The 12,394-nt window shown below is 37.0% G+C and overlaps 1 protein-coding gene across 1 annotated transcript in view; it reads right to left on the minus strand.

The window, feature by feature from the left end:
• LOC129272032 (arrestin domain-containing protein 4-like) overlaps positions 1 to 12,394 on the minus strand; it is a 36,305-nt gene that overhangs the window by 1,095 nt on the left and 22,816 nt on the right. Inside the window, exons 6-9 of the mRNA XM_064106215.1 lie at positions 8,947 to 9,129; positions 6,982 to 7,170; positions 5,539 to 5,647; positions 463 to 3,748 (exon numbers count right to left, since the gene is read on the minus strand). Coding sequence (XP_063962285.1) covers positions 3,126 to 3,748; positions 5,539 to 5,647; positions 6,982 to 7,170; positions 8,947 to 9,129 — 1,104 coding nt within the window. The 3' untranslated portion in view covers positions 463 to 3,125. The remainder of the gene's footprint in view (positions 1 to 462; positions 3,749 to 5,538; positions 5,648 to 6,981; positions 7,171 to 8,946; positions 9,130 to 12,394) is intronic.

Here is a 12,394-nt window from a genome sequence, read left to right on the forward strand (position 1 = left end):
TTTGTGAAAACAGTTATATGCACATCGACATGAATATTCATTAAGTGGGCTGATGACATCACATCCCCACTTTCCCTTATGTTATTACATGAAATCATAATTGTTTCATTTTTTCATACATGTAAAATGATGTGTCTCCATTAATGGTGAAATAAGTTGCAGCAATAAATAAATAATGCACTTAATCAGTTGTCAATCCAATTGTTTTAGTTTGTGGTAGACAATTTTTTAATAAACCTAATTTCATACAATAAAATACAAAAGAACAAGTGGGGATATGACATCATCAGCCCACGTAATGAATATTCATGAAGACATGCCGAGAACTGTTTCACCGGAATAATGCAAATCTTTAAAATTCAATAACTTTGTTATTTGTTATCCGATTTTGATCAAATTTTCAGCATTTTGCTCTGTGAATTTTACTCTATTTATAGAGATATAAATATCTTCAGCCTAGACCATCCCTTTAAGAATGAATAGATTATTTGAATCACCGGTGTATTGATTAACATCAGTCTGGAAGTCGGGTTCACAAACATTTAATCTCATTGACAAATTATACACAGTAGTTTGCATCATGTGAGTAGTCTGCAGGCACACACGTTTGGTTTTCTCAAATATCTTGGTGCATAATGCAGAGTCTGAAGTAGTGAGACTAGATTCATGCATGTATTGTGGCTGCCCCTACCAAAGAGAGATAGAGAGTTTGTAGTCTAGTCTTCACGCTAGCCCTGTTTTAATTTGGCTGTTTCAGACCAGGTAATGACAGGGGGGTGGGGTCTCTGAATAAAATAGAATACCAAAATAAGGAATATTTATTATTCAAAGTATTTCACAAGTCTGGTGCCAACACGACACTGAGCATACAAATATTCTGTTACTGAATGAGCATATCGAGCACAACAAATAAGTTCAAGGTATTTCACAATGCCATTGATGATTGTCATTCAAGTGTTCCATTTCACTTTAAACAATTGGGACTAAATGGAATAAAACGGCTCAAACAGTTTTACGTACCTGACTGCAGACCTGGGGAGCATTTCATGAAAAGTTTAGTCAGTTAATTTCACTGACTAATTTCCTCTCAGCCAATCAGATGCAAGGATTTTTAGAACATTGAGAACCAATGACTATTTGTTTCATGAAATGCTCCACAGAGAACATCGAACACCAAAATTGAGCATGTATGCAGCGGATAACACAAAAATATCAGGGATACATTTCTAGATTCAATCTGGTTACTGTCCTGTTTTGTTCACAGAGTCAGTGCCATTTTGTCTGTATGCTAGATAATGAAAACCTGAAGGATGGTATGGAGTATCATTCCTGTATGTGCAGAAGGAGTAATTTATTAGGCAGGTGATTTGCATGTGACCTCTGACCGGTAGTCAGGGATGTTCTCTCCTGGGGATGTTCTACAAAGAGTTTAGTCTGACTTGCATAGTGCTTGAGTGCCAATGAGCACATTGTATCCAACAGAGTGATACTAGTTTTGGTAGATCATGTCCCATGTGCAATATCAGACCATTGCATTGATGCATTACTAGATGTATCACTTGCACTATAGAACTTTATGGTGCAATCTGTAGTCAGAGTCAGACCTGCATTTTTGTGAAATACCCCAGTTTATTCAAGACCCCTCTGTTTGCTTGCACATCTGATAAATCTGAAACGGCAGTAAATTGGAATAATCATTGTAATAGTACTGCCGACCAGAAACTTACTCCCATCATAGCCTACATCTGATACGAACATAAATACTATTTGGCCATTCTCTCCATTAATCGAAGAGTAGCCATCACAGGATGACAATACAGCTGGAAAGGCGAGTGATGCACAACTGATACATTTATATCGTTATTGCAAATATCATGAAATAAATATGTATATTGTTGATTTTTCTTAAGACGATCTTTTCATCTTTATAAATATGTAACGTTGTAAGAAGATGGAATTGATATAGTAGAGACTTTATTACACAGGGCAGTGAATGTAAGCCGATGGTAATGAAAATAAATTTGTACTGTTCATTCTGAAGTTCACATGACAAACATCATTACATATCTATATAGGAAATTCTTGTTTAGATATTGCACTGGATTATACAAGCTTCTCAAAGGCACTATTATATGTGTATAAATCCTACCTCTGAGCATCTGTCTGTCAAGGCACGAATCCATCCCTTCTTTGCTTCAAGGCAATCATGTAGACATTCTATTCAACACTTTTAGAGAAATTTCCTGCCATTCGGCGATTGCATCAGGTGATAAGAATAGAAGAACTTCTCTATCAGTTGCATTTCCCTATCTTCAAGGCAATTTATCTTACGATTTAAGAAAAAATATTCCTGCAGTTTGGCAATAGCTACACGAGATAAGATTGGAAATACTTCTCCTTCCGTTTTGCAGTTCTCAATCTTCAAGGCATTTCTGTAGTCTTTCCAACCGTTTAGTTCCCGCAGTTTGGCAAGCTCTGCAGGTGATAAGCATAGAAGAAATCCTCCATAAGTTGGGATTCACTATAATTTCTGCAGTTTAGTGATCGCTAAAAGTGGTAAGAATAGAAGAGATGACCCGTCAGTTCAGTTTCTATGTCATCAAGGAATCTTTGAAATCTTCTATACCCTAATAAATAAATTCCTGCAGTATGGCGATCACCGCAGAAGCATCTGCATGCTCGGCGACTTCATTCGTGACCTCATATATTCAGGATACATACAATAATATTAACAGTCACTTACTCCGTTTGACAAGAGAAACAGCTGATACATTACCTGTATCGCCCATTCTCCATGATGAAGAATTGCTATCATGATCAAGCCAAATTACACTCTTCATTTGTTCTTACTTCCTTTGGATCAATAAACAAATCATCCACTTGACTAGTAGGTTAACAACAAACATGTAGTTGATTGGCTTAAAGAGTGAAGACACAGAGCCAGAGGCAGATTTAAGATTATGCTACATGAGTACAATGTCATAACTTTAAAATATCATATAGCATAAACTATAACCAACACTTTTATGTTAATTTATGACAATGATAATCCATGATTACATGAAATGCCATTAGTGTACATGATAAGAATAAAGTATAATATATAAAACAAAGTCTCTCATTTGTCAGACGTAATGACACTCATAAACTTGTCCGTCATCCCCGATCTCAAATTGAAAATGTCCATTTGCAGTATCAACCTGCGCTGTGTCCATTTGACCTATGGAGTGGATTTGCACAGCATGCCCAGAGATGGCGAACATGTTTTCATTCTGGTTCATATGGGGCATTCCAAATTGTCCGGGATCATCATATCCCTCTTCCTTTGACGGCTTTCTGCTCAGAACTCCTGGACCTCTTGTTGTGCGCATACTGTACTTGGTGACACTTCCGCTGGACTTACTCGCAAGAACGGACGCATCAAAATCGTCGTTACTTTCAGTTCTGTCAAATGAATATCCGTTGTTTGATAAGTCAGTACTGGACATTTGCGCCACTAGAGGATGTTCTTTTCGCGTTGAGCCATTGGAGAGGGTGCCGTTGCCATTGCTCGATACAGCGCCGTTACGTGGAGTGCCGTTGTGCGAATGCAGGATGGGGCGGGCGTCGAGCAAGGAAGCTGTAGAGTCGCGAACCGCCGAGACAGTGAGGTAGAGAGGTGTGAAGTGTTTGAGCTGTACAACCCTTTCCTTGTCACGGTAGTGGACCACTCCAGAATTGGCGCCGCAGGATTGACTGCATCCGTGCCCTTTATGATAAAAAATGGAAACAATAACAATCAAAGAACCAGAAAAAGGGTTAACTACACTTGTATGTATAGTTATGAAAAGAAAAGTAAGATATTTTACCCATGCTAAAGGCATCAATTCCTTGTAAATTATATATTGGACTGGGAAACGTAAAAGGAACTATAATAAGTGGCAACCCCAAGTTAATTGGGAAGAATATGTCAATGTGTTGATCAAATTAAAACAACATAAGTGTATCAGAATGGCAAGAGGTAAATTGGGGAAATATGCAATCAGCCTCCAGAGCGGGAGAAGATTCTGTTATGTAGTATGTATTCAACTCCCTGTTATTCCTTCAGTCATTCACCTTCACTTGTTTACAAACTCCCCCAATGTCATCTTGAATTCCAAAACCCCCTTGCCATTGAAACCCTGACCATAAAAGACCAACCCTCAGTGACATCAGCTAACTTCAAGGAACAAAAGTTCTAAGAAGTACAACTCATTCTACCAGTCCCAGCCTCTGCACAGAGCATCACTATACCCATATACCAGAGAAAGTATGATAGACAATTACCCATAGACCAATCAGAGCAAGTTTAGATCACTCCCACTTTAAATTGTTACACCCCAAAACTAATGATATAAATAAGACTTCTTGATTATTAGATAGACACTGTATATACTAGACCCACACTCATCCAGATAGACTGGCTGACTTCAAGACTTTAAGTTTAAACATCAACTATTATATTATTTGTTTCCATTGCCTGCTGTATTTTGATTCTTCGTTAATATCTACTCAACTTTACTCACACTTTGAATAATTGCTTAAGATTTGAACTGCAAATTACTTCATCAAGAGTTCCTCATTTATGCATGTTCACGCTCCCAATTTATAATCAACGGTCCCAAATACACCACAATTCTTTGAGATAAAATATTCAAACTTGTCTTTACATCAAGAAGGAAACACAGCTGCATCATCAGCATGTGATTTTATCTGTTTTTTCAGCAAAACTTGGTTTTGTGTTTTTATAATATAGAGAAAATATAACTTAACAAGCAAGAACTGTGGTTGCCCCTCATGGTTCACAATGACGGATATGTTTTATTTAAACATCATATTTGAGGTGGAGGAGGAGGGTTAAAGTGAATTCTCTGAATTCTGATGTTTAAAGGACAAGTCCACCCCAACAAAAAATTGGTTTGAATAAAAAGAGAAAAATCCAACAAGCACAACACTGAAAATTTCATCAAAATCGGATGTAAAATAAAGTTATGACATTTTAAAGTTTCGCTTAATTTCACAAAACAGTTATATGCACATCCTGGTTGGTATGCAAATGAGGAGACTGATGATGTCATCCACTCACTATTTCTTTTGTATTTTATTATATGAAATATTCTAATTTTCTCCTCATTGTCAAGTGAAACAGTGATTAATTCCTCCCTGAACATGTGGAATTAGCATTGTTTAATACTATATGATTCAGACAAGTTGGTCCCTATGGTCAAATCTGTAAAAAATGAAATATTGCATTATTCAAGCAATAAAAAACAAAAAAATTAATGAGTGATGGACATCATGGACTGAATCATTTGCATGTCACTGAGTTGTGCATATCACTGTTTTGTGAGAAATAAGCGAAACTTTAAAATGCCATAACTTTCTTATTTTACATCCGATTTTGATGAAATTTTCAGTATTATGCTATTTTGATTTTTCTCTATTCAAATAAACAATTTGCTGGGGTGGACTTGACCTTTAAATGATTTCTTTTATTTGGAAGAATATTGCTGAACTTACCATAGCTGAGATCACGGGATTTCCCCCTTGAATCTTTGAAAGGTACGTTGCCGATGGTTACTGGAAAGGAGATGTTAAGTTCAGGCTTCTCATCCACTATAAGAGCAATCTGAAATGGGTTGGAAGAGAGAAGAAAGCCATTCAAAGAATCTAGGATGTGTTGTGTTTGTAGCAAAGATAAAAGTAGTAATTATTTCTTGAGTGTCTTCCACAAGATATATAGCACTATGAGATTGCCGTCCCTGGTCAGCAAAGAATTACCAGGCAGTGGCAGTACTGGCTATGTCCAGCGCACACAGTCATGATCAGGCTATTAGAATAGGTAGGTCTTCAAATTCCATTGCATGTTATTTTCTTATTTTCTTGTTGATATTATATCATTGAGGGGGAAAAGACCACCCCCCCAAAAAAATGAAGGTTTAGAAGACATGTACAAGAAGCAGGAATGGAGTAAATTTGGTTGATCTTGAAAAGTTGGTCTGCTATCAGCAATACAGAAGGATAGGCTAGTATCCCTTCCCCTTACCACAAACAAACAAAAATGCACACATTCAAAAGAGTACAAAGTATTCCAGGATCCAGAGTCAGAAGGGGTGCGAATTTGTCCAAGAAAAGTCATCAGTCCAAAGTGAAGGACAATTTGTCTCCCAAAAAACTTGACAACCAAAATAGGTAATCGCTTATTTTACAGTTGCACAATTAAGACATTCTATGGGGTGCGCCAGTATATTTTCAAATTTTACAGGGTGCGCTCGCACCGTCCGCCACCCCCTGGATTCTGATGAGGGTTTTTTTAAATTAAAATCTATTGTTGGTTAGGCATCCCCCTACAAAGATGGTTATCCATACACATACACTTGTTCCAGATTCTTAGAGATACCCCCTTTTATGGACATGGGTTGGGTTTTTAGTCTCCCTATCATTAACTTTGGAATAGAAACTATAAATATAACCCATTTATCGGGGCTTTTGGAGGGATGCCAGCAAAACCATACCCCTATCAGGTTTTTTTTTTAATGATTATAGCAAGATTTCCCCCTAAGTTTCATGATTTTTCAGAGAAGAGTTGAAAACCAATTTTGAATATTTTGGAGATAAAATGATGAAAGACTTGTTTTTCAGTGATTTTCCCCCCACAAACTGAGCCCCTTAAAATTCCCCATTTCACTTAAGTGTGAGATTATTTGACGGCATTTATAGGTGGCAATTTTGCATTTTAACAGGGTCCAGCTGGCCCTAAGTCCCCAGATGCGCACCTCCTGATTTCTTTAAAAAATTAGTTGAAATAGGAATAACATGAAATTTTGAATTATAATGGGGGTTATAGCCGGCAAGTAAAAACAAAAATGGTATTCTTTTTAGTTAAGTATCAGAGTTTGAAAATGGAAATCACATAAAACTTAACATCTAGCTATGAGTGGGGACTTTCAATTTCAGACTTACTTCTATACTGTATTGTACAATGATATGTCTGGATTCAATGGATGAAGGTACTATAGGGATCTGTAACATCCTTGCAGTGCGAAGACAGTATTCCTGGTCAGGCTGCACGCAAGGGCTGCTGTAGCTCAGTATCTCGTACGACCCAGCCTTGTTCATACGCTTTGGAATTTCTGCTAAGAAAGTGACGTTCTGCAATTAGGAAGATAATAGTATTGTTGCGTCATCATGGCAGAGAAATCTGAATGGTCAACAAGATATCCAATGCAATGCTCAGACACACCAATGAAACAGATTCCATACCGACTGATAATATACCATATGAAATAACGTAATGGCTTTGATCCATCTGGAGTCAGTTTAATTGGTGTGACTGTAGCGTAAAGAAGGTATGATTAATGATTTGAAAAAATGGGTATTATATGCAGCATTTTCATTTCAGATAAATTGTAAAATCTATGACTGTTCCTTGAAATTATAGCCAAATGTCCACTTTCTTAAAGCCCTTTACCCAGCTGTAAATAACAGTGTCGCGTAGTGTGTTCACAATGAGTTCACATGCACTGCATTCTTAGTGTGTTCACAGTGCATTCATAGTGTGTTCACATTATGTTCACAATAAGTTCACACTGCAATCATAGTGTGTTCACAGTGCATTCATAGTGTTTTCACAGTGTGTTCGCAATGATTTCACACTGCATTCTTAGTGTGTTCACAATGTGGTGTGTGTTTGTAGTGCATTCACAGTTCATTCAGTGTGTTCACAGTTTGTTTAAAGTATGTTCACAGTGAGTGTCATGTGTTCACAGTGCGTTCACAGTTTGCTCACAGTGTGTTCATATTGTGGACTTTGTGATGATGTGATTCACACAATGTAGAAATGCTCATAACAGTGTGGAGATGATTTCACACTGGACACATCTACAATGTGAGTGTTCACACTGTGTTCACCTAGTGGACTATGAAGATGTGATCATGGGTTAAGAGTTCCAGTTGCATTGTGACACAGTGTTAATATGCACAATAGTGTGAAGGGAATTCACATTGTGTTTCACACTGAACTAAGTGGGGGCACTGTGATCTTTCCACTGTTTTAAATTTTGTGCATCTGATGTTAGTCATGGTGATCAGAGTAAAGGTACAATAACATCAATACTAGATGCCAAGAGTTGACTAGATTTAAATATAGGATTATGTAGAGGAAGAGCTACACTTTAATATATTTTGCACGCAACCTATAAGCTCGTTAAAATGTGAACATAACCACTTGCTTTTATTAAACATAATTGCATGCAAACTGAACCGGGATTGTTTTCAAGCAACAGTTGTCGATTCATAGGAAACTTTCGGCTTGCGTAAAGGACAAGTCCACCCTAACCAAAAGTTGATATGAATAAAAAGAGAAAAATCCAATAATTAAAACACTGATAAATTCATCAAAATCTGATGTATATATAATAAGAAAGATATGACATTTTAAAGTTTTGCCTAATTATATGCACATCCTGGTCGGTCTGCAAATGAGGAAACCGGTGACGTCATCCACTCACTATTTCGTTTGTATTTTATTATATGAAATATTCTAGATTTTTCCTCATTGTCAAGTGAAATGGTGATTACTTCCTCCCTGAACATGTGGAATTGTCATTGTTTAACATTATATGGTTCAGTCAAGTTGGTCCTTATTGTCAAATCTGTAAAAAATGAAATATGGTATAATTCAAACAATAAAAAACAAAAGAAATAGTGAGAAACATCATTGACTGTCTCATTTGCATGTCTTGTGCATCACCGTTATGTGAAAAATAAACACAACTTTCAAATGTCGTATTTTTCTTATTTTACATCCGATTTTGATGAAATTTTCAGTGTTATGCTAGTTTGACTTTTCTCTATTCAAATCAACACTTTTCAGGGGTGGACTTGAACTTTAAACTAAATTTCTGAGAGTGTAATGAAATTGTATACCTGTAAGAATTTGACTCCAAGTCGCATGACCTTGTCTGAATTGTTCTCCAGTCTCGTCTTGATATTTACATATTCCCCGGCACAGTAGGCATTCCTCTGCATCTCCGCCTTCAATGCTATTGGTCCGCTAGAGCGACAGCAGCAATGAAGCAGTGTTTTCCGATCCGACGCGTGCACAGTTTTCTGTCAAAGAGAGTAAAAGTGATGGATACAGTCGAGTTGGTGAATGAATGAATGAACGATGCTTTTGACACTCTCATCCTGGAACATGAATTAATCAGCAGAGATATGGAAGTCAATACCTACCATCCTACGCTTTTGCTCTAGGTGTGCAACCGTTTAAGCTTGGTTACTCGACAACAAGCAATCCCGGCTTTATCCTTCCCTGTTTTTCCCCATCTCTCTTCCCCACAGTTTTCCCTATTTCGTATACTATCGTACGCTTTTCGATGTTCGCCATCACTCTTATTGTCCATATTCATATAATTATCCTTTCCTTTTTAATTTATATTCTTACAATCCCCTCTCTCTTATCGTTGAGGAATCATGTAAGTACAGTGACTCGGGTAGTAGCAATCCCTATTAACTGTGTCTCCCCATCTCTCTTTTTTTCCCGCGGTTTTTTTTTTTTTGGTATCGTCTCACTCTGTTCTATGTATACCGAGGTTCACTCTTTATATTTGCTTTCTTTTTCTGACCTGGTCACCCTTCCTCTGAATTCACATTATCTTGTCATCTCTCTCTCTCTCTCTCTTGCCACACTGATTATTCGACAGAGATACGGTACTCATTACCTCCCCTCTCTCGCTCTCTCTCACACAACCATTCAAGCATCGTGCCTCGGAAATAAGCAACTGGTCATATGCGTTTCTCTGACATCTTCTGTTGCATATTCCATGTACTCCGCGATGTTCACTACATATATTTTCCTTTTGTTCCTTACTTTATCATTGTCTCTCAGAATTACATTCGTACCGTCTTTCTCAGTCTCTATTTCCATGCGTATGGGACACAATGGGGAGAGAAGGAACGAAAGATGTGTGGAGAGATAATGTGCGCGAGCACAGTGTGTTGTTTCTCTCTTCCCCCTTTTTCAATATCCTGCATCTTTTTCTGGATAATTTGACTTATTCGTTACTGAAGATTCGCCTTTTACCATCCCGCTATCCATTCTATTACATCCCTATCCCTTTCCTCGTATTGTTGTTCGTGTGAGGGAAAAGGTGAGGGGTGTACGCGTGCGTGTGTAAATCGCTTGTTGATCATATTTTCTGTGTCATGATTTTCAACCTCCTTCTGCTTCCCTTTCGTACTATCTTTCTCAAACTCTTTACTCATCCTGTTAGCTCTCTCTCCCCGCTCTTTCGAGTCGACTTGCCTTGCCTTTTCTCTCGCCTCGAGAGGCATAGTGTGTAAGCCTACAAAATTGTGTATTTTATAGAATGACTATTTTCATATCTACTTTTGACGATAAACGTATTAATGTGTGCGTGAGAGTGGGTGTGTAGGGGTGTGTGTGCGCGCACTTGTGTATTTAGTGATATTCTCAATCGAACTTTACCGAATAAATATTGAATATATTTTTTTGCTCTCTCTGATCCCCTCTTGCACTCTGTCTCCATCCGCTCTCACTTCATTTGTTTTGCCCTATCTCCATCTTTGTCTCGCTTTCTCGCCATTGCTTTTCTCTTTCCTTTCTCTCCTTGAAATTTTTTATTGGAATCATGACGAATATTATCGTGTGCGGATCTAAATTAAAAAGGAACGTTAATGGATTTATCATTTTAAGCATAAAAAGTAGCATCGTTTATTATCTTTTGATCATAAATCATACGATACAGTTTCCATTAGTAACATTAAGTATTTAAACAAATGAGATGATTATATTCATCTATCCATATTTCTATCATAGAAATACTGATTAAAAATGAATAAAAAACACACACGCCATCTTTGACGAGATACTGATATCCAACATCAGAGACAGATATGATTATAGATCATGAGCAAATTACGCGCATGTAAGTAATGCGGAGGCGTACCGTAACGGATTAAGGTCGGGGATTATCCCTAATCTATAGAGTGGTGAATATTGATTTCGTGGAGGTGTGACAGTGTGGGTGTGCGAGTGTGTGTTAATGTATGGGCTCGCTTTGCTTTAAAGAATTAATTAACCTTAGCTTGGTCAATGCATTAGTCATTGAGGAAAATAAACGTGCATTCCTAAATATTTACGGTATACGACCTTTATTCTTATCATCTGTTAACAAATTTCACGAACCTCATTTGCTGGATTTTCCCCTAAAAATACCTGAATATGTTACATTTGGCCCCATTCTTTACTTTAGTACTGTTTTTTGTATCTTTTAGAATGAGTATTTTCATATCTACTTTAGATGTTAATAAAAGTATTTAACGAAATGGTTATGAATAGTGATAATTATTTGGTTAAGTATTTCATGACTGATTAAATGCTATCGTTTGAAAGGTTGCTATTCTGTGTGGGTGAATTTAATACATGTGTGAAAATAAAAAAAAAGGTTAGAAAAAATAAAAAGCAAAAGAAATGGAGGGAAGGAATGACAACACGAAAAAGGGAAGATTACATCGAGCAAATCCGTTATTACCCATGCATTTCAATTGAGAAATTTGTGAGGCCGTATTGCTTTTCTATCAAAATACACTGGCGCCGGCTCTGTCTTTGTGTGTGTATATGTGTGGGATTGTACGGACCTACAAGTGGGGACGTCGCCTTTTCAGAAAGCAATGCCAATCAATGAATTATTGCTCATCACATTTTGAATAGATATATGGGGCCTAGGGAATGCATTGTAAACAGATCTTGTAAAGCCAATTAACCAGGAGTTGTAGCTGTGGGGTGGGAATCATTCCACTTTAACCGATTACGCTTAAGTTTTGTAATTATTGTGTTAGAAAATGAGCCCAGTTAGTGGAATTAATTAAACATTTTGAGTGGGACATGACACAAATACGTCCCCATTTTTTCAGCCATTGAAATTTTAAACATTGACACATTTTGTAATTTGGTGTGTGTGTGTTTGGGGGCATGTATTATTTTTATTATATGGCATTTAATATATTGAAAGAAATACAAGAGGACCTCAAACTTTCTCATTGAATCTGTTGCCTTAACATTATTAAAAAACAAGCAAACAATATGCTTCTCATATTGGAAAGATTTTGTTTCGTCAGGAAAGTGTTTTCTGGTACTGCTATTTCTACATCTATATTGGATAACAATAAGAACATCCAGAATCATGATAAAATACCCGTGATTATTTGCCAATATTTTATGGTGTCAGTAAAATGACGAGAATGAGATTCCCTTTCCAGTAGATGTAGAAATTTAGGTAGCGTTCTAAATGATATAAGAATGTACAATATTGTATTCATCGTGTATGTTAGCCTTCAGCGCAACCATAAATAA

The sequence above is a fragment of the Lytechinus pictus genome, chromosome 11 (genome assembly GCF_037042905.1).
Source record: "Lytechinus pictus isolate F3 Inbred chromosome 11, Lp3.0, whole genome shotgun sequence".
In the NCBI taxonomy this organism is placed as follows: Eukaryota; Metazoa; Echinodermata; class Echinoidea; order Temnopleuroida; family Toxopneustidae; genus Lytechinus; species Lytechinus pictus.